The sequence below is a fragment of the Calliopsis andreniformis genome, chromosome 4 (assembly GCF_051401765.1).
Source record: "Calliopsis andreniformis isolate RMS-2024a chromosome 4, iyCalAndr_principal, whole genome shotgun sequence".
Classification (NCBI taxonomy): Eukaryota; Metazoa; Arthropoda; class Insecta; order Hymenoptera; family Andrenidae; genus Calliopsis; species Calliopsis andreniformis.
Window position 1 is genome coordinate 12543691 of NC_135065.1, and position 23375 is coordinate 12567065.

Below are 23375 nucleotides of genomic sequence, written 5' to 3' on the forward strand. Positions count from 1 at the left end.
TTGGCGATTTCGGGTGCCAGAACGCGAAGAATGATGTGAGTATTATTTCTTTTATATTCGAATTGGAACTGAAATCTGAAATTTCTGATTTTCTAATATTTAGTGGTTTTTTGTTACAGGCTCAGCAGACACCTCCTGGGTAATTCGTCGAGCTGCCTTCATCCTGTAGGTGTTGGGGTAACGTACCTGCATTTACAATTTCTTCGGTCATTCAACCATGTCTTGGGACACAGAGGTCCAAAACGACATGGGTGAATGACTGTATTTTTATTTTCCATAAAAATGAATTTTATGTAAGGTAATTTACATTTGTTAAGGATATATATATGTAGCTAAATATACCTAATTCTAAGTTAGGTATATTTAGCTAATTTCGATGTAATTTTGAACCTTTTTGGTACTTAGAGATGGGTACTTAGAGAAAGATATTTTTCTTAATTGTAAGCGATGATGTGGAGTTGAAGTGAAAAACACGTGTATCTTGAAATATTTTAACACATTATTTTATTGGTTTTTCCTTAAAAAAAGAATGAACTTGAAATCGGTTGTTGGGTCTTTGGATTCTGGCGAGTAATGATTGGGCATTCCGAAGCGACGATACACACTAATTTGCAAATTGAACTAGCTATGTATATATGTATATATACATATATGAAGTCATATATGTATATATAATATTTATGTATATATAAGGTATGTACTTCTCTCTCGTTTACTGCATAATACATAAGTAATAATGCATGTTTACGTCTTCGTATTCTCTCTCTCTTTCTCTCGTTGTCTCTCGCGTCTCACACACGTTCGTTACATTCACGCTAACATCGAATCGGTCGTTTTCGTAGATTCAAAGAATATTCGAGTTTATCCTCTCCTTATTTATATTTTTTCTTAGCACATGAGAGTTCCTCACTGGCAGATGCGTCCACATTTATAGAATACTTATTTTTCATTAAAGAAGAGAAATAATACAATCGAAAATTCGCGTCACGAGAAGCGCGCGAAATACAAACTGTACTTTAGCCTTCGCGTAGAATACTCCGCCGTTGATCATCGATGGCAACACTTTTTTTTCTAAAATGCATACGCTTTTCTGTATGCGATTAATTATTTTACGAATCACTTTTTGTCGATGAATGTGAATTCCCCCGATCTTTAAAAAAGAGACTGTTTGACGAACCTCGGTTCCGTCTTTTTTCGCTTGTAGCAATTGTTGCTCGCGGTCTCGACGTGACGCGAAGTAATGAAATATACGTATAAAGGTACAATCTGCAATCGATCTGCTCTTTCAGAGAAAAACAAGTGTTCCTTCTGCATTTTCACATATGCATACGTCTATGTATATACATATATATGTACTGTATATATGTATATATATGTATAAGTAATATACAGTAAGTTTACAGTAGCACGAAGATTGGCGGGATATTGCGCGAACGATATACGCTTCCTCGAAATTGCAACGATATTAAAGAAAGAACAGAATTTCGATGCTCGTTTACACGAATGAAGTACATCGAGGTAGATTAAACTATGTATCATTTATATGTATGTATATATGTATGTATAATTATATATTTATATATTTATATATATATATACGAACGTTTTTCATCGATCGCCGGTGATAACGTCGCGCAGAATCAACCGCCAATCGTTCGCCATTTACGCAACTGGCAGCAGCACTCACTGCGTTATATCGCTATACCCTTTTTAAAGTTAGTTTAGTCAAAGTTAAAGCTTTCAATGGTTTGTTTTCATTTTCTTTTTCCACCCTCTGTACACAACGGTTATAATAATGGTATGCGCGAATACTAAATAATGGGTTCACGGATTTCCATTCTCACCGTTACCTCCTTCGTTCAATGATCCCTCGCTAGTTTCTCTCTTCAAACATCGTCGTGCATCCTATCATTCACACGATTTCGTAGCTTATCGTTAGAAGTCTCGAAAACCGAATAGTTGAGTATACGATGATCGTTCGATTAATCGGTTGCTACCAAGGTAATCGGTTCGCACACCTACGATTCACCTTTTCCCCTCTCCCATTCTTCCCATATCTCTCTTTTCGCGCGTGTCTTTGCTTTTTCCCTCTCTTTTTGATTTCTTGCGTGCGTTCAACACCGAGTCGATGCGCTGCCTTTCGCGGACGATGCACCGATGCACCGATCGTGGATGCGTGCGATAGATTTCGGGCAAGCGAAGGGAATACGAAATCTCTGAAACGTTGCGAAGATAAGCGAGCTCATCGTTCGCGAATTGCAGCGCGCGATGTGTCCGTTTGCGAGCGACGCGATGATCGGCCACGGTCGCCTGTTTCTCAGCGTTTACAGGTGCTCGAAAGCATTCGAGTGAGCCCTTTCTCTGCGATTATTTGCCGATACGTGGCCGTTCATGCACGCGCGATCATCGTGGCGTTAGATGAGGAGACACGACCATTCGAGTTCTCACCGTTCAACTTCTCGCTTTCTCTTTCGTTTCGCCGTTCGTTTGCGTATCCTAGTTTTGTGAACGTGTATTATTAAGGCAACTCTTGTTACTATTTAATGATTCATCGCATTACGATCTTTCTCTGCTTTTTCTGCCGTTCCCTTCTCTCCCACGCGGTTCTCCTTCCTCAGAACCAAAAGAGATCAGCCTTAGATCTTGCACTACTCGCGCGAACCTTTCCCCCTCTCGAAAATACATTTGCGCTCTTTCTGTACAGAATAATTGTCTCTGGCGAGGCGAGACCATCGAACCGTCTCCAATGAACGCGACGATATCGTTTAGCCCTCTGAGCGGAGATGTTCGGTCGAGAAGTTTCGTTCGTTCTCTAGCGTTTTTAGATTCGTTTCGATCGATCCTCTCAGAGGGTTAAATTTGAAGAGGTGTCCTGGGTTCGATGGTGGTCGCCCCCCAGATTTGGTTCCGACGCGAAAGCGGTGCACAGAAATAATTCGTGGACTCGAAGAAATTGACATTCACGCACATTCCTCGTGTAATTGCACGCATGTCACCGAAAAGAACAAAAACAGAGATTCAGGCTCTTGATCAAGATCATCGATACTCTTTCCCTGAACCTCTGAAGTATATATATGTATATATACGTATATTCATACGTGGAGAGATCGGTATAATAGTGTATCGACGAGATTTCGATATATTTGCAAAAGTATGAAACTCTACGGAACTTCAGCTCCTCGGAGCCGACAGGTTTAGCGATAAAGTTCTTTTCGTGTCCTTGTTGCTGCTGTTTTTGTTGTTGTTGCTGTTGTGGTTGTGGTTGTTGCTGTTGCTGTTGCTGCTTTGACGATTTAGTATCAACAGGGCATATAATGTCAATATACGGTTTCATTATTCGTTTGCACCACTTATATGTATATATTTATATATAGTAGATTATTTATATATAAATACATAAATATAAAATGCATATTCCGATGTATCTTCTACGTGTACATATTTATATATGTATATTATTTATATATATATATGTATATGTATAGATAAGTAGAAAAACTCTTAATGTTACTCCATTTACACACCTGTTTCAACCCCGATAAATACTCTGTTCGCTTATCGTTATTATAAACAAATGTAAGTAATGAAATCGTACATGGATTCTGTTCGACGATCGACTAAATGATTCTTCGAAGTCTCTTCTGTCTAGAATCGATGGAAATTGAAACCGATTGCGAGTCTCTATAATCTGCCGGTTCCATAATTACGTACATACTTTTCACGAACGAGCCGAGAAATATTTTTTTTTTTTGCTTTTCCTCTTATGCTCGCGGGTGCAAGGTGATGCACTTCTTCATCTTACGCTTTAAGATTTGTTAAATTGCGAGCATTGCATACTTTATTATACAATTGCAGTCGCGTTTCTCCATCCTGCGACTGTTACAGCCTCTTTCCTTGTTTCCTTCATTCACTGCCATTCAGTTAATTTTCCTTTCCTTTTTCTCCACGTAGTCTTCCTTCATCCTTCAGGCAGCAATCGTCACATTGTTTCCCTTTGGTCGAGACTCCCTATCGAGCTTGAAACAACCTTTAGAAATTGATGTCTCGAAACCATGTACAAAATGGATTCGCCTTGTTGCGATAAGTTTAGTTCCACTGACTAGGTACATAATTAGTTTTTAAAACAGCAAATCTTTGCGACAAATATTAAGCTGTTATCTTTGCAAAAACCTTGTCGAGTATATCTTTTAGTAGACTGAACTATGCTTGTAAGTTATTTGATGAAATTCGAATAGAAAGATATCGTAGATTGGAAAGATTTGTTATTGAACTATTTTATCGTCTACCTGGACCTGTTAGCAGCACTGACTATCTACGCCACAAGGTGTCGAGACACGAATTTTCTTCGTTGCTTTCGTAATTCGTTGAGTGCTCGATAGCCGCCCCGTATCTTTTCATTTGCACAAAGCCAAGTCCCATCACTGTCCGTTTCTTGTTTCATCATTCGTCACAATTATCTCTTTGCCTGCTCAGTTTTCGAGATGCCAATCCTTTCGTCGCTTAGCTTTACACGTAGCGAGACGAGAATTCGAAAGTTGTTACAAGTGAATATTATTAGCGCGTAATCGTTACGACTACATTATTATCGTTCTTAACGTTACTTCTTAACGTTAGCCTTTTCGTAGCTCTTCGCGTTACGTTAATTAGCGCGCGTTCAAGTGTACGTATATTTACTCATATGTATATATATATATGTATATATATATATATGTGTATGTATATTTATAATTACATTTATAAGTATATTTCCAATTAGAACTATATTTTCTTTATAACTATATTACGATAAATCATCGTTCAGAGCTTGGTCATATGCTTGCTTTTACGACGCTAAAGAGTTTTGTAAGGTCGAAGTCTTCGACTTTCGCTGCTGACTTATACACATACACACGCTCACACGCAAAAGCGAATATCCTTTCTCTGCACAACTCTCGGCAGTCGATCCTTACATTCTGTTCTTCCCTTTCGCGACCGTTTTGCTTCCCTTCGTTCGTATACTCTTTCTTCCAGCTCGTCTCCCTTTCTGGATGCCTCGTTTCCCCACGCGACATTCGTGGAAACGCATATCGGGGTTAGAAAATTGTCTATCGACGCGACAATATCGCCGATTGATCTAGATTCTTTGGTTTTATCACAGAAAAACATTTTTTTAATGATATTCCGTCTCACCCCAATCGTGCCTACTTCTAACACTTTCACGTTCGTCGTTGAAACGAACTTCCGTTACTTTACTAAAATGATAAAAGGGAACAAAGAGAATTCCCAGTCACAAAGTAAACGAAGAGTAAAAAAATGAAAACTTCACCTAAAAGAGATGAGCGCTTGTTAGTGATAAAAACCAATAAAAAGGGAAACGAAAGTGAAAGTGTCAGACAGATTTTCTGTCGTTTCGTATCCCTGTCGATACTTTTCCAGAAGTGTAAACCTGACGTATTCGAGCATCTTATACTTCCATGCATACCATTATTTTTCTCTTTCTTTTTATTATATTTATGTACTCTCTTTACAATGACGTTTAAACGCGGCGATACGAAATACGATTGAGTTTATAAAGCACTTAAGGGAAAAAACCACGCACAGCACCGACTGCACTTCACGAAACGCGCACTTGCGAGATTCTCGGTGCTCTTATCTAATTAATTTCATCTATTTTACTGTTTTCTTTACTTTTACTGTAACGGCACTTCTTTTCGGCGCTTTACAGTCAACGTGTCTTAACTATTGCATGGATTTTCGAATGAAACTCAGTGGAACAAACGAAATTACGGCCAATGCAGAAAAGAAAATGCATTCGATCGCCGAGAACCTCGAATCGCAAAGAGCATTCGCGTATTGTCGACAAGTGTTACCTACTCAATACTTTTCTCGTTCTTACTACCTTTCGTTCGAGTGACATACTTACATTAAGAAATAATAACATTAGTCGCACGTACTCGCAGGTTTATTTGTGTTCAGTCGAAATTCACGCACGCAGGTTACACAGGCAAGCGTGGAGTGGTATTGAAAAATGATTAATCCTTTCTGAATCGTTTCCATCGATACTCTCACGCAATCATTTTTTCTCATTCAATTCAACTCTTTCTCTCTCACTTGTTCTCACTCTCACTCTCTCCGTCGTACTCTTTTTATTTACATCTACCTACGCATAAATGTATGTATATACGTGCTGCGAAAAAAGACGTATGTCCCTTTTTTATATACATTTATGTATCTCGCGTGTGTTTCCGCTTAAAACACTCCGTATGATTGGCAGTATGTTACATGGATTTTTTTGAATCTCTGTCTTCTCTATAATCACATAATCCCGAATCGGCTACACGCGCACGCGTGGATTGCAGCGATCGTTTATGGCTTTTATACGTACGTAAACTATGTGTATGCACGTGTTCGTGTACGTATTTGTGTATGCATGCTGCTTCCCGCGACTATTTATTTTGTTTTATTCAGTGTAAGCGTACCATGAATTCGAAATTCGAAAGAATAGTCGTTCGTTTTTGCGTGTGCATGTGTGTGAATGTGTGACCGTGTCTGGGCGTACGTGCGTGTGTGTATCGATTGATCGATGTTCCTTTTCCGACGAATGACTGCGCTTACGCGATTCTCATATAGCTTAATCGTATAATTAGTGGTAGTAACAACAGTAGTAGCAATGGCTGTAATTTAATAAAACGTTTCGGTAATCGTAGCGTTAATAAAAGTCGTAGTAATAATAATAATAATCGTAATCATAATAATAATCATAATAATCATAATAATAATACTATTAGTAACAGTAATCGTAGTAATAGTAATTGTAAGTAGTAGTAGCAGCAGTAGTAATAGTAACAGTAGTAGTAGTAGTAGTAGTAGTAGTAGTAGTAGTAGTGTATAGTAGTAGTAATAGTAATAGTAGTAGTAGTAGTAGTAGGTAGTAGTAGGTAGTAGTAGTAGTAGTAGTAGGTAGTAGTAGTAGTAGTAGTAGTAGGTAGTAGTAGTAGTAGTAGTAGTAGTAGTAGTAGGTAGTAGTAGTAGTAATAGTAGTAGTAGTAGGTAGTAGGTAGTAGTAGTAGTAGTAGTAGTAGTAGTAGTAATAGTAATAGTAGTCGTAGTAGTAGTAACAGTAGCAGCAGCAGCGATAGTAGAGGTGTGGTGATGGTGTTTGATGGCGGTAATAGTAATAGTAACGATGGTAGTAGTAATTGCATTAGTAAATAGTAGTGTAGCAGTAGAGTATCGATGGTGGTAGTAAATAGCGATATTAAATCGTAATAGTAATAATAATAGCGGTAATAGTGGTAGTATTAATAATTAATAGTAGTAGCCGTAGCTATAGTAGTAGCGGTAATAATAGTAGTGGAATAGTTCTTTCACGTAGATGTGAGAGTAACGGTAGTAGCAGTGATGGTAAACGTTTTTAATTCAAAATTACGCGATAATTTACAAGTGCTCGTGAATTTTCTTCTCTTTTTCTCCTATTTCTCTCTTTTCCGTCTGCTTCCAACGATTGTAAACTTTTCTACCGTACCACTCTTGTTTCATTACACATTTCCGTTACTATCATCCTCATTTCATCGCTTTATAGTCGGACATGGTCCTCTCTTCTCTTACTTTCTTCGATTTTTCGTCAGTATGATCTGCGAGCGTACGGAAAAACGACACCCAAAGTGTTCCATTCGACGTTCTATTCTTCTTTCCTCTCCACGAACAAAATCGTTCGCTTCTCGTGAGACGTTCAAACGGAGGGTCATCGCGGCTGCGACAACGCAGCCAGTAGTCGCGGGTAACGAATACTTGTTACGATACGGGAGAATCGGGACGATCTCGATGATTAAGTAAAAATTCCTACGTATTTAGTTCGATGTATCGTTCAGCACGCATAGAGATATCGGGAGACTCGCAATTTCGAGTACGTTTATCGTAGCTACCTCTCTATTTACTGTAGTACTTCTATCTCTCTTCCATACTCGATACATGTTGGGAGGCAAAACCTTATTGGCAGATCATGAAAAAGAAAAAGAAACAACGTCGTGTCGTTACAAAAATCGCAGCTATCGCTATTCATAGTCGCGATTGTTGTAAGACTTCGAAAAGGGAAATCTCGCAACCACATCTCAGCGTTTGTCGACGTCTGTTGCACGGATTTGTTAACAGCAAACCGGAGCTAAGAAATTTCGACGATAAGATGAATTAAGACTTCGTTTAGTTAAAAAAAAACGAACCTTACACTACCGAGAGACGTATCAAGCGAAATGGTATGAACTCCGTGCAAACGTTGACGCGGAAACGACCTCGTTCTCCACTATTTGTTGCCTCGAAATCGTCGAACGGTGTCCTTTCCTATCTTCTCGTACAGTTCGCACGCGCGAAACGCTGTTCGCCAGAGAAGATTCACTGTCGCTGCTCAGTCCTGTCTATTCGCATCGAGAACTTCTCTGACGAATCGTGACGCATCTTCGAAAGAAATCAAGAAGAGAATGTCCCACGGGAGGTGGTGTTCCGTTTCCGACGTTCCAGCTTCCGAGTCGGCGACGCCACGAACAGTTCGACACGGGCATCAGAGACGTGATAATTTTGCGCGGATAGAGACCCGAATCGAACGCTCGACTAAGCGTTTCCCTTCGTATAATCGTATAAAAAGTGGATCCTCCTCGGCTCGGTCCGTCGATTAAAAAGCACAGCGAAGGAAGCTTCGAAGTTCGAGACGAAAGAAAGTTTCGCGTGAAAATGGAGAAAGTTCCGGAGCGTTCGGCAATATATATCCGACACTAGGAGTTTTCACGAAATTACCGAGCGACAGCTCATGCTCGCTCCACGTTTTAGATCAACGATCGTCGTATCGCGGCACACAGTTTCTTCGATGTTGCCTCGACGATTATTTATACTCGTGTACGTATGTATGTTCCTTTTTGTTATCCCTGTAACGATTATCCGATGTTGCTTCCATATCAGTCGCGTATTTCTTTAGAATCCTTTCAACCCTTTATTCATCGCCTTTCATTTCCCTGGTCATTCGAGAATCGTTTGAAACAAGTCGCCTTGGACTTCCATCGATCCTCGTGTCCACACAAATCTCGACTGCTCGGTCCCATCGAGGTGTACCATCACCTCTGTTATCCCCCTTCGTCTTTCCTTCCCGTGGACTGATCTCGCCTGAACCCTCGATCATTCAGCAGTCACTGAATCTCTCTGATCCACGGGACTCGGAGTTCTCTTGGCCAGAAAATCCGATCGATCTTTATCGACGAAGTGTCCGAGGCCCGAGCTAGTCGATCGATTTTCACCGCTCCCAAATTCGCGGCTAGACTGATGCGCCTCCCTTTTGGAAGATTCACGCGCAAACCCAAAGACGCCTGGGGGCGTCCACGTCACCGGACCACCGTCCAGGGTCCCACTTTGGCTAGCACCAGTCGTCCTCGTCACTGTCCGAGTGTCTCGACCTAAAATCAACCAAGAATCGTTAGTGTTCTTTCGCAGTAGCAACTCTCGTATACCTAGAGCATTTTGTTATCTCGAATTTTCTCCTGCCCCCTTATTTCTGTTCTTCACATCGAGAATCAAGCAAACTAGCTAGTCACCTGGGTGTCCTCTGTTTGGTCTGTGGCTGCGGCTTGTAGCCATTGGGCACAGGACTGGGCAACAGACGACCCCCGCGACCCATTGCCACGGCCTGCTCGAAGCTCAGCGGACAGTGGCTCGGTTGCATCCCCGACATGTGTCCAGGGGGTGGATGCTGCATGCCAGCCGGGATCAGCATGTGCGGCGCGGGCATCTGCGATCCATGGGTCGGCGAGGCGTTTAGCTTGGGAAAATTGATGTTCGCCGGTTTGAGCTGCAGGGTCGAGGGCTTGTTCGGCGTTGGCGGCAGTAGTCGACCTTGCCCTCTTCTCGTCACCAGTACCGGGTAGCTGTGCTGATGAGGGTGATGCCGATGATAGTGTTGATGGGAATGAGCTGGCTGACGACCACCTATCGGGCTAGGACTCCTCGAACGTTGCTCCAGGCTGGTCGTCCCGTAGTGGCGTCCCTGTTCCATACGATGAATGGGACTCGGCGTCCTCGCTGGACTCGTCGAGGCGCTCCACGGACCTGGCGGATACAGTCGTTGAAAACTGTGCTCGCGTAGGTTCTCTGCGCCGACTATGCTCTAGTTATCCTAGAGGATCGATCGGTACACGGGATCCCGAGTAACTCGTATCGGGTATGATTGGCTAGCTATAGAGTCCTTAGACGTAATGGAATTTAGCTGGATCGAATCTGAGTCGGCGATAGCGCTTAGAAGACTATAATCGACTGGCTGGGGGAACAAGGTGCAGGAAAGGGTTCTCATTGATCGACATGCTGGAATATTTTTAATCTCTGTGAGCTTTTAAAATTGATACATTCACGGGCTGCATGCTACTTTTCTAACGATGCGGTAGTTTCAACGAGCTTGCAAGACTTTAAGCTGATATTAAAGGGGCGTGCAATTTTTAAGACAATGGGAGTGTTTCGTCTTTGCTATGCCGATATTGATGCTACAGATTTCAGAGTGGCATTGTACGCTACGTGTAGTTTCGATACGTGTGTAGGAAGAAAGGAATGTGTGCGAGTTCTGAGTGTGCAATAGTGCTCGATATCGAAAGCGCGTGTATATATCTATCTCGTGCACAACAGATATTTATACACATTAGAAAGATGCTAAAAACGAAAAATAAGCATCACTGTGAAGACTCAAATGGTCCAGCTTGAAAAATATTTCGTGAGATTGTCGAGAGGGGAATGAATTTTGTTCACCCTCGACAAACCCTTGCGGAACTCGGTCGGTGAAAGAATATCGCTCGCTATTTCCGGTGTCTGTTGTGTACAATGTTGCGTAAAGAAGGCTAATCGCTAATCCGTGTCGATTTGTCTGTGTCTGACTGTGTGGTTAAAACAAGGTAGAGAACACGAGATAACTGTGAAAGCCAAACGATCGTAATTCGAAGGTAGTAATAAAATTGCTTTGGAACAGGGAATGAAACGGAGTTGCCAAAGAAATTACCATCGTCGTAATAGTCGTAGTGGTCGTAATAGTCTTTGTAGGCGCAAAACAGAACAAAACGAAGAAACATATTACATCGAGTGACACAGAGCTTCTGTCTTTTGCGAGTAAACCATTTATAGCGACATTCATATATTCGTAAATCGCCACTACGAATCTCTTGTTCCTTGACGAACCTTCAAATCATAGCAAACGCATCCAGACAATCGTTGTCAATGCCTCAGAAGTGACGAAAGAGATTCGTAGGTTGGATTTATTAAAAAGGACTTATCGTTGCACCGTGTTTTCTTCGTTGGTATTATCATTGCTGTCTTGTACCTCGTATCCTGTGCCGATGATTGTACTGTGACGAATGGGGATGATGCGAGTGTCTCTGAATCTCGACGACGTTGCTAACAGTGTCGCTAAACCCTGGTCCTTCGTGGTAATAATGACCGTGATGATCGTACCTAGGTCGTCTCGGTGATTGCGATCCGTAGACTGGCGAGTGCCTTGTACAATAAAAAAATAATTGATTATTGTTCGTTTTCGATCACACCGTGTTTAAAGTCCTTACCTTAAACTTGGCGAGCATGTGGGACGTCTAGTTGGATGGGCAGGTGGATGAAGTCTCTCGCCGCCAGGGGTGAGACTCTCGAGGCTACCGGCGCGCGAGTCACTAACTACGACGTTCTGAAGCTCCATCTAAACGAACAGACTCGTCGGTTAGGGAACCGTTCCGTGATCGCGGTGAATCAGGGGTTTAAGGAGAGTCGGGGTGTCGCCGGTTCTTTGCCATCGTTACTAACGATTCGCGCCTCGAACAAATATCTTTCTCCACTCGAGACGCCTTTTGCCTCCGAAGCGCGAACCTTCGCGCGAGTTTACTGCTCGAAACATTTTCATGGATCCCAGAAGAACATACCTACATTAGAAATGCATTTGTTTCTTGCCACGTTGTTGCGTTCTCTGTAAACTTGCGCAAAGGCTCGCCCACAATTCGTGTTATTCTTTTCTCTCGATTAAACGGTAGACAATCTCGAAGATGAGAAGAACAATCAGCGATGTGGAACAGAGTAGTGGATTACAGGCACATTTACGCGCGTGTAGAAGCATGCATTAAAAGAGAGTTGGGCATGCACATGCTCTGGGTGTTGTTGCTCGTTTCTTGGGCTGATTCGGTGAAAGATAAGAGACGAGCGTGTCCACTACCTTTTGTATATCGAGATTCGTTCCATAGGTGCCTCTTACTTACCGGGATGCGGATACACAATGGAATATTACGATAAAACAAAGAGACAAAAAGAGAACGAGGCACTCGCTGGTAATCGCGAATGCTTCGTTGCTCTTAACAGTAATCTCAAGGCTGAAAGCAGCTAGGGTCAAGGGTGGGGTTTCTCTAATATCCACGTTGAACGTTTGCTAAGAAGTTCGAATTCAGGTAATGGGGTGGTTGTGGATGTTATCTAGGTGGCTCGCTAAACGAGTGTTTGACACTAAGTTCATGTATGTACAGAGACGCTAATGTTTAGCGTTCAAGATCGATTTGTGCCTTAAAATATTGCCATATTTTTAATAGATTAGAAGCAGTTCTAGACTGTAAATCGATCTTGATCTTTACTGACTCACGACATCACGCACAATACTTGTCTTGTATCACGATTAACCGACCACGGAACGTACGATGTCTAGTCTAATTTTTTGCGCTCGAATCTATTGATCTAAATCTAATCTAATGCCGTTAAATGTAGTAGATCGTTCGATGAGAAACTGTCGTGTACTAATCTAATAGTGTTCCCGTCTGTATCGTCTCGGTTGAAACTACTCGCGAAGTAGCAGACTCTAACGGCAGTCTGTCTAAGTCTAAAGAAGCGTCCGCACATTCAGATCTAAAGACGAATCTGTTAATTTCGATGAGCCAACTATACGAAGATCTATCCACCACGATCGAAGTGATAGACGCTCGTTCCATCGCGGTCTACGTTGAAAGCTGGACAAACACGTTCTCAATCGCAACCGACCGAGGGATGGAGCTATCGAAATCACGAGAGGATATGATAATTTGAATCGAGCCGAGAGACCTTGTGATAACGGATCGAGGAGCGAGGTGCGTAGGTATTCTGGTGTTGATAGTACGAGGGTGGTCGGTGAGCATGATGATGATGGTGATGGTGATGATGGTGGTGGTGGTGGTGATGGTCATAGTATAGATCTTTATCGGTATCGTAGTATTGGTCGTGATGGTGATGGTGGTAGTAGTAGTTTTGATCCTGCTGGGAGGGCACCTCAGCCAGCAATGGCTCTAGCTCGGGGGCGCGATCCTCGTCATTAACTACGGGTACAACCCCAGACCCACCCCCTCCCTGGCTACTCTCTCCGCTGCTGCCTAGTATATCGTACTGGTGGGACATCTTCCAGTTCACCTTTTTATTTCTGAAAGAAACGAACGATCGTCGTTAGTCTCTGCGAGGTTGTACAGCTAAAGGGATGATTCGAAGGTGAGGGTACCTGATGCTATGTTGATGTCTATGCTCGGCGGCTGCAAGGACCCCGAGGGCCCCGTCGTCTTCCTCCCTCTGCTCCTTCTGCTGATCGTGCTTGGCATCTGGCGTTGGCCGTACCACCGGCTCGAGGCTGTTCGCTCTACTTCCGGTCCCGTGATTATTTCCGGTGTGATTCACCGCCGTCACGTCCAGTATGCAGTTGAGGAAGGCCGATTGCTAAAGTCGAACGTGCGAAAGCACACCGGCTATCAGAGCTGGTCGATACTTGTTTCTATGGTATTGATTTTTCTCGTCGATCGGCGTTTAGACGATCGTCCGATCCCCGAGCCAACCCATATACTATGGTACAGTATGTACAGGCACATACAGGCTTTCGTTTATCGTTTCCTCGATTTACCTTGCTTTCTTTCGCTTGCGTGCTTTTCGAAAGGTTCAAGTTTAGAAAGGGAATCGAAGAGAATTTTAGACTTTTGTTTCTTAAAGAAAGAAAGAGGCCATGCTAGAAAAAGTATTGTGGTGGTGCGCTTGAGAGTGTCGCTAAGAACACGCCGCCCTCCAACTATATGCGCCGTTTCATATGTGTGTGCGAAAGAATATAGTACACATATAAAAAAGATTGTAATAAAAGTGGTACGGCAAATTTGTTTCTTTGTGACGGTGGTACACACTTTGGCAAAGCCTGTATATGTTTGTCAACGAGCTATATGTAGATTACGAACAAATGTTAATCATTAATTTATTCGTTTGTTAAGTGTTACGAATGAGCTTAAAGTATCATATGCAAATAGATACATTTATTTACTTGTCACGTTTACGGCACTGTGGAAATGCAAAAATTAGTAAGCATGCAAGGAAATAAATCATCGACGTTCTTCTTTAAACTCTTTTAATTGTATAACTGACGAGGAGAATTTATCAAACACAGGCTTGAAAATTTTAATATTTCAATATTTGAATATTTAAAAATTTGAATATTTGAATATTTGAATATTTGAATATTTGAATATTTGAATATTTGAATATTTGAAAATTTGAAAATTTGAATATTTAAAAGCGTTAACACCTCTCCTCGTAAGTCTTTCAGAAATGGCAGAAATTTTACTTTACTACCACGTAGGAACGTCGACGATTTGCAGATAACTCGTTTAAGATAATACATATATGACAAACACGGTACACAAGCCAATCGCAACGAACAAATATGATTCTGGATATCTAATTCTGGGGGCTAAGGACTCTGCATCATATACAGGCACATAGATTAGTCGCAAGTGTACGTTTTACTCGAATTTTCAACATGCCTACGTACGCCATATTTGGCTATGTTTTATCTACTGTTGCCTACTTTTAACCAAATTTTCTGAATACCAAAAACGGTCACAAATACTCAACTCTTTGTCTACTACGAAATACGTCAATTACAGAGAAGAAAACTCCCAGATAGGAGTCTTTCCTTCCCTTGATCAACGATAATGAAAAATATTTGCGAAATTGAGACAAAGGTACTCTGATTTCAGTACACTAATACGATCGTACCTTCGTCTCCTAACAAGTACATTTCATTATTACGCATAAACATTTGGTTGTTCACAGCATCGTTTGTTTCGAAAAATATGTAGTCGTCACCGAATCTTCCATGGAACGATTTTTAATCTAACTACAAAATTGTGTAGTAATCGTTGTTTCTTGTTGTTGTTGCGTGTCGCGAGGTAATCGATTAGCAGAGTGTAGTTTATAGAAAGAAAGTTTGAAGAGAACTAGCAAGGCAGTCGGTCTACAGAGATGGTACTTAGTAAAAGACTTCTAAAGATCGTCTCTAAGCTACGTGAGGCAGCTATGGTTTTCAGAGAATGTAAAACAGACAGATAAAAGATATAAAAGAAAATATGTTCAGACTAACTAACAAGAATGCCGAAAATCTAACTCGAGGAACGCACATCGAGATGGTAGGTCGCTTATTCTTTCGCAAAATGACATCCCTGTTCCTCGAACAGCTTCTTCGAATCGGAGGTGGGTTCCTCGATCTCACTACGGTCATATCAAGAGCTCTTCAAGGATCACAAATAAAAAATAACAAAGAAAATAGTAAAAACGAACAGTTGCAGCAGAGTTGTATTAACAAGAATTTTACTGTTAAAGGAAAAATAAATAAATAAATTTCTAGTGATCTAATTAAATCGACGCTACATTGGGTACTAGCGGTCAAAGACATGGTTACGGAAAACTAGTGATCTAAGAGAAAGCTAGTCGGACAAATAATTTAGTGATTGACTAAATCGTTACTAACGGAGTGATACTCGAGGCAAAAGGCGAGCTATGTTCGAGGATCAAGTCTCTCCGACTTTTTTCTTTCACCCGATCTAATTTAGTCTATGAGGTTCCATGGTCTAGGTGTGACTTACTTGCACGCAGCTATAATCGTGTTCTCGGGGGCAAAGAGCCGATTTTCACGTGGGCACACGTGCGAACCAAGCCCACATGACATCGACACAACCACTAGAAAACTCAGAGCGTTGCAATTTTACGCATTGTCGTGCGTGCTTCTGAAAGATCATGTCAAATTCGATGCTGGAACTCGTCAGCTTTTTTTTCAAAATCATTTTTAAATGATTCTCGACCACCTTTCATTGCTGCGTAAAATTCAACGCATTTCGACTAATTTCAAGTATTATCCTAGACTAATTGCTCGTTATCTGAAGAGGAGACGTGCTATTAGAAAGGAAGCTCTTTTAAAAGGAAAGACTAAAGATCCTAAGAGTTCTATATATCGTGTGAATCTGACAGATGCTCTAGTAAATACTTTGACTAATTTATTAAGTGCCTAAGAAAGAAGAAAAGATCGAGTGTGTGATATTGTGGTTTCGTATAGAACGCAACTGCGGTTGATTAGCTTTCATTAGTTTTTCTTTCGATTTTTCTTCGTATGTATTTCTTCTCAATTTTTTAAAAGAGGTAATAAGGTTATCTATCAACTGTGGTTGCGTTGTCATTCATCAATGTGTGATCCAGTGACGGTACTCAAAAAAAATTGTACGGAAAGAAAAATGTCTACGACATGAATGAAACGTAAGTCCAACAAAAATGAAATTACTTGTAAAAGTTACAAGTGTAATGTGTGTCGAAAACAGTGTGCTGTGGGTGAATGCATAGAAAGAAATGTACAAGATTAAAAAAAGAGCAGAGATACAGTTGCCTATTTCTCTAGTCAAAAAAGTATAGAATATGTTACAGAATAGGTCGATTCATCTTACAAGCTAATATACAGATTTTATGAACAACTGGCTACTTGTGTCTCTGCGCGAGTTAGTGGTTAGTAAAATATAAAACAAACGTAAATGATATTATGTACAGAAGAAAGTAAAAATTATTCGCTGGGAAGGATACAATTTAAAATCACATTTCTTCTTTTCTGTTTTTGTGGAAATTGAACTTTTATACAATCAGTCGAATGCTATCCTTCACGGCAAATAATAAAACGTATAAACAAGTATGTGAACAAAAGAAAAGTGAATGTACAAAGAAAAACAAAACGGAAGGACCGTATTAAGATGATAATAAGTAAGAGAAAAATGTAAGTACTACCGCCTGGGCTGGAGGACTTTGCCCAGCATTATCGTTATCGATAAGATCGTTATCGTTCTGTAAAACAAAGAGAAAAGACACAAAGAGATGATTCAGAGCTGCGTGAACATCCTCTTGTAGTATAGTCTGTAGTTAAATTCGATTTAAATTACTCCTACACTAATAGTCACAATAATCACAATAACAATAACAGTAATAATAATGTAATTCTATTTTCGAGTAATTCGAAGGTTCAAACCTCGTTGTCGTACTCTTTTTCTATGATTCTTTAATGAAAACACGTATAAATTCAACACACAGATTCTTCTCTAAGATTCTAATTTCATTCAAAAATCATATTGTCCTAGTTTTCTATCAATAGTTTATGTTCACGTCGATACATCGTACTGTTATACGATTTCATGAGTGAAATCCGACACGTGTCTGATATCATTGTTACTAAGAATTTTATACAAAATTGCAAACGATGTATCGAAGTAGAACAATCTACGTTAATCGGTTGCATTAAATTCGAACCGTAACGTTTAGGAAGGGTGACATCGAACTGCTTCTACACATATTGAGTCGGACTAATTCAACTTGACAAACAAAGATTGAATGTCTTCTTTGTTTGTAGATAATAATTAACTATTTATGCCAATTCATTGTCCCAGCGCTACGATCGGGTCTCATTTATAATTTATCATTCATAATGTAAAGTTGATATGTCCCAAAAATATCGAGAGCACTAGGACAAAGAAGGCAACTAGAAATCTCGATTTCTCGTTACTCGTTCAAATACGTGTGAATTTTTGAAAATTCTCAGCACTACTGAGCACACAGTAATATAGCATTAGAATGTTAGGACTCAGGAAAAAAGCTTAGAATCGCGGTTAATATTAGAAATACTTTTGACATTTGATTTTCGATGAGACTGCGTGTCGGTCGACGGTTCTCAAGCATTCAGCTTTTGATTCGTCGTGTCTCCTTATGATCTTGCGATACTAAGCTTTCATAGGTTGTCAAGAAGCTACTTGGAATCTTTGGAAATCGTCTATTTGAACCGTGATCTTCATATCGGTCACGTGAAATATTCTACCACGAAGAAGCCAACGACAAACATCCATTTGAACTCAATCCTCATCTGGCTCCCACGAATTTCGTTCTCTCGATTTGCTCGATCGTTATCTGAGCAGTGTCTGATTACTCGAACGAATTACTAACAGTTTACAGTGTCAGAAAAGAGAATGTCCTATGAGACAGTAAATCGATGAACGAATCGTGGGAACAAACACAGAGGTTTCTCGTCTGAATAGGGAAATATTGCTAGGGGCTTCCATTTTCGTACGTGTGACACTCGTATTAAAATCTATGAGACACTCACCTGTCCAGTTGATTCTATCTGACCAAACCTGGTCGACCTCCAACTTTCGAGTATCAGAAGGCAGACGTATATCTTACCAACGGTCAGGTTCTTTCCCTTTAATTCTGAAACAGCGCAACAAACTCGTAGATAACTCTTCTTTACACGGATCCATTTCAGATAATGGAAATGTTCTCACCTTCGTTCCTAGGTATCAAAAGGTCCAACATCTTTTTCGCCTGCAGAGGCCATATACTTCCAATCGTTTCTCTTAGCTCCTCGTTCGCTCGGTTCCTTTCGTCGGCTGTGAAAAGAAATCGTTTTAATCTTCGCTTTAGAGGCGAAGAGGGTACAGGGAACAGCCGTCACTTACCGCATCTCATCTTGATGCTAAGGTTCTCGCGAATCAGAGCGAACAGCGTGGTGGTGAAGTTCACCTTTCCATTTTCATCCACCGGCATGTTCATTCTGATGAGCTTCTTGTAGGCGAGCCGATTCGGGCACTTGTTACCAAACCCCAACGGCGGATCCATGTTCTTGAGCATGTCGTACATCTCGGTGTAATGGATCTTGCCAGTTGCGTTCGGATCATACTCTGCCCAGATACGGACGAACTCGTCCAAGTGGTGAGCACCCAGAATCGACGAGTCTCTCGTCAGATAATCAAAATTGTCCATGATGACGGCGACGAACAGGTTCAACATGAGGAACGAACAGAAGAAAATGAACGAGACGAAATAAGCGTAGGCGATGTTCGATCCACAGCCTCCTGGTTCCTGTTTGCCAGCCTTCACGTCACAAGGACGACCCTTGATGCAGGACAACATGATGTTCGGCCAGGCTTCACCGGTCGCACACCTAAGAATATCGTTCTCATTTAGTTATTTTTCAATCTTGAAACTTAATTAAGATAATGGCAAAATTTGAAAGCTGATACTAGGAGTCCCTCTTCTTTTCTTTTTACTTCTAATCTAGTCAGCAAGAAAACTAGTGAGGGATCCTTAATAATCGTCCATCGGTTAATTTTATCTTTTAAATGCATGCAAATTACTGAGTCTCAAGCATGGTACTTAGGACGAGAGTTCTCCAAATGTAATGTGAATTTTTGAATTTTTGAATTTTTGAATTTTTGAATTTTTTAATTTTTGAATTTTTGAATTTTTGAATTTTTGAATATTTGAATATTTGAATGTTTGAATATTTGAATTTTTGAAACACGTTTGGTGATCTCTCCTCTTTAGTCAACTGAAAGTTCTATGAATACTTTCGATTTACAGACTTCTACGAACGTGTTACTTCAAAATACTAATTGTAAACTGTACGAATACAACTGCGTTGCGATTATTGAATACGGGATTAAATCTGTCTCGAAACACCATGCACGAAATTGATTGACCGTATCCGAATGCAACATCAAAAGCAATACTGGCTCTGTAACTCAATTCTCTACTCGATTATTCTACGTGTTAATTGCAATTGTACGCATGGGGCGTTGTTCAGCCTGTTTTCGTTAGTGTGTTAGTAACTTCGACTAGTACAGTGTTCTGGAGTTATCGGTATCATCGATGAAGGTTTAGTCTTTGAAGGGAACAATGGCTTAGAGAGAATTAAGTTTCCCAACCGTCTTAGTCGCGAACTCAAACTTCAGCTGTGCTCTGTTTCTGCGGAATAGCTCGAATGGTGAGAGAACAAATGAAAATGAAAATGAAAATGAAAAGAAAAGATAGCCGTTCCGTTTATCATAGTTCGTGGCGTGTTACTTACCGAAAAAGCAACATCAGACCTTGAATGAAGCTTTGGAAATTGTTGTGCTTGGTAATAGAACTCTCAGGATCCAGCGCGATGTTACCGAATACCTGAGACCGACAGAAAGAAAAAGGCCACGGCCAAAGGGCCGTCACGGCATTAGCAACAAGTCTTTTCATTCGATCAATCGATAGTTTAAACGGGCTTGACAATCGATCGAGATCGACAAATCTGTGGAGATTGTACCGCAAACCTGACAACTTTTTTCTTGCGATATGTGGCTAGAAATTGTATAGTGTTCAGTTTCTAAGTAACAGTTGAAATAGCAATAGTGTACACAGTAATAATGGTAATCTACCTTCTAACAAAATACGCATCCAGCACATTAATCACGATCTACAGTCTTCTTTACTTTGTTCCTTGATCGATACGCGAGCCTCTCGAGAGAATTCTCTATTCACTCGCTGGAAATCGAATGCTGTCGATCTGTGCCCATTATGCACTTGATTTTCGAGTACTTTTCGAGGAATTTCGATTCTCTCGAGCGTCGCTGTAACGCGATCAACTTGAAAAATCTAGGGCAAGCATCTCTATGGAACAACTGGTCTATAGGAGGTCTAATTGCAGGGGTTTAATTACAACAGACTGACACGTCGAGCAGCTTACTCTCGTTAAACCTCATGCCAACAGCTCAATATAGTCTACCACGATCGTTATTCACTACCGATCGCTCGGGTCCTTTTGCTCTTTTAGAAACAGTTCGTTTCGACTGAATTCGAAAGACACCGCGTCGACTACGGTTTTTCTATTTTTCTGTATTTTTTCTCGCCCACAAACAGAACTGTTTCGCGAATCGGTAGTTGTTTCGTTCATCAACAAGTCACTGTACCCCATCTTTCAAACTTGCGGCGATTAGCTGCTCGACTCACCGAAAAAGCAACATAAGACCCGCGAAGAAGGACTGAAAGTTGTTGTGATCATCGATCGCTGTTCCTGGATCGTTCGATATATTTCCAAAGACCTGACAACGGAATTCCATGGTCACTAATTACCACCACAACCGAGTATCGTTTAACATTCTCTTCCTGTAAATCATTCATCGTTCGTTTCGCTTGGCCGAACCGTCTCCAGCGTGATTTCGTTACTACCACGTTGGAAACTCCCGAAATTTCGCTTTCATTAATAGAAACAATCAGTTAATTAACGTTTCATTCGTCTCTCCTTTCGACGTTAAAATAGACAAGTAGATATCAGACCTCGGTACTCGTTAAACGTTCATCTAAGGGTCTAACTCTAAGATTGTGATCCGTACCTGCATACCGATGATAGCGTAGATGAAAAACAGCATCGCTATGAGGAGACAAACGTAGGGCAGAGCCTGTAAGAGGAATTAAAGCGTATTGGAATCGATTTACATGAAATAAATAGCTGAATTATTGATTGTCTCGAGAAGTCTACTTACTTTGAAAGATTGTACAAAGGTCCACAGCAAAATTCGTATCGTGTAACCCTGCCTGAGTAATTTGATCAGCCTGGCGGCACGGAATAACCTTAGGAAGCCGACGTTGATGAAGTTCTCCTGCAGGGGACAGAGAAAATTGCACTTAACCCCCAAAAATGCCGGCTTCTTATCGCGATTCGAGCTGGGCTCCGCTAGTGTATCGTTACGATCAATCACGCACGGCAAAAGGTTTCATTGACCCTTTGTCGCGGCCTTAAAAACCGTCTCGATGCACGAACGAAGCTATAGAGTGGTTTGAATCCCTCTACACCCTTGGACCACTGTCCCCGCCAAATCGTTGCGGCGAGAAAGTAGAGACACGTTGCACCGCGTGACTTGAATGCAAAGAATCGATTATCTTTATCGCGTGGTTGCTGCACGTCGTTCATTAAACCCATTTGCTGCAGTCGAGCGAGCCGCGACGTTAGAAGCAACGAGAATGATCATAAAAGTGTCGATCTGTCGTTAATACCGCATCCATATGCATTCGAGGTAGTGTCTGTGTATACGCAACAAGTATAAAGATCGTGTCGATACTGTAGCGACGTGTCGAATGTGTCTGCGATGTGTGAATGTCTGGTGTCTCTGTAGAAAGTCATCCTGTACCAACAACGAGTCATTGTCTCGCATCTCTTCTCTCCATGCGTTCACGTAACGGTCTATCGTCTTGTCATTCGCGACGTCACCTTCCTCTCACGTCTAATCGAACGTTCTAATCGTTCAGTTTCCACTTGGAACATTGATCGAGGCGTTATATCATCTTGTTATATGAGTAACCGGCACTTACGTCTGTGGTGCAAATGCGACGAATTTATACCTTTTTTTCGCCTAGTTGACCGCCACTGGGCATACTCGAAAACCGCTCCTAGCACAAGAAAACACACGACATTGCAACATTATTGAGATCGATCGAACGGTTCCACACACTGATCTCTTAATTATGCGATTACAAGAGCAAAAACTAGCGAAGATTTACAGTAAAAAACGAAGCTATCTGGCGACGAGACTGCTGTACACAGTTTTATTTACGCGAAGCTTGGACAAGTGGCTCGGCTTACCTTGGTGTCTGAAAGAAAGTTAGCCAAGAAACGCTCTTTAACCTCTGTCGGTTCAACAAACCTACTAGGAGTGCAAGCATCTTAAGGGAGAACTCGACTGACTCGATAGTTTCGATGCGACAACGACGCTCAACTATCTGACTCGTTTACTGGAGTTCAATTACAGCATATGGATGTAGCACGGTGTTTTACTTCAGGTCTTAGATACACTTATACTACAAAGGAATTAAGTAAATACTTGATGGGCAGTGCTGTAGTTATATGTTGTTTGGTCAAAGTGTTTAACTGTTGCTATAGGGAGCGAGAGTCGTTCAAAAGAAAACTTTGCTTTCATTTCTGGCCAGAACCATAAGTGGAGATCACCTTATTCGAGATGAGAAGTGTTCTCTTTTAAACGATGCTCCTCGTATTGTTACGTGTCCATTACAAATATCGTGATGATTGTATACTGTGCAGATGTGAGAATGTACAGTATGAGTGTGTTGCGTATGAATGCAGCATAAAGCTACTTAAATACATGAGACTGTAGGGGTTCGAATAAGATCTGATCGATTTACCTGCTATGCCTGTACATTTCTGCTGAGACTAAAGAAGCAGCAAAGGGGTTAAAGGAAAGACAACACTCGAAATGTACAATCAAGCAACACTGGGTTACACAGTTAAC

The 23375-nt window shown here is 41.1% G+C and overlaps 1 protein-coding gene across 1 annotated transcript in view; it reads right to left on the reverse strand.

Annotated features, from left to right (window-relative positions):
* Nucleotides 1-9256: 9256 nt before the first annotated feature.
* Nucleotides 9257-23375, reverse strand: part of Cac (calcium voltage-gated channel subunit cacophony) — a 64485-nt gene continuing 50366 nt past the window's right edge. The window contains exons 21-35 of the mRNA XM_076377180.1: nucleotides 22471-22518; nucleotides 21615-21731; nucleotides 21465-21530; nucleotides 20171-20262; nucleotides 18780-19264; nucleotides 18606-18710; nucleotides 18428-18531; nucleotides 17065-17121; nucleotides 13487-13698; nucleotides 13264-13411; nucleotides 11556-11683; nucleotides 11318-11490; nucleotides 11000-11032; nucleotides 9555-10065; nucleotides 9257-9416 (exon numbers count right to left, since the gene is read on the reverse strand). Coding sequence (XP_076233295.1) covers nucleotides 9377-9416; nucleotides 9555-10065; nucleotides 11000-11032; nucleotides 11318-11490; nucleotides 11556-11683; nucleotides 13264-13411; nucleotides 13487-13698; nucleotides 17065-17121; nucleotides 18428-18531; nucleotides 18606-18710; nucleotides 18780-19264; nucleotides 20171-20262; nucleotides 21465-21530; nucleotides 21615-21731; nucleotides 22471-22518 — 2319 coding nt within the window. The 3' untranslated portion in view covers nucleotides 9257-9376. The remainder of the gene's footprint in view (nucleotides 9417-9554; nucleotides 10066-10999; nucleotides 11033-11317; nucleotides 11491-11555; nucleotides 11684-13263; nucleotides 13412-13486; nucleotides 13699-17064; nucleotides 17122-18427; nucleotides 18532-18605; nucleotides 18711-18779; nucleotides 19265-20170; nucleotides 20263-21464; nucleotides 21531-21614; nucleotides 21732-22470; nucleotides 22519-23375) is intronic.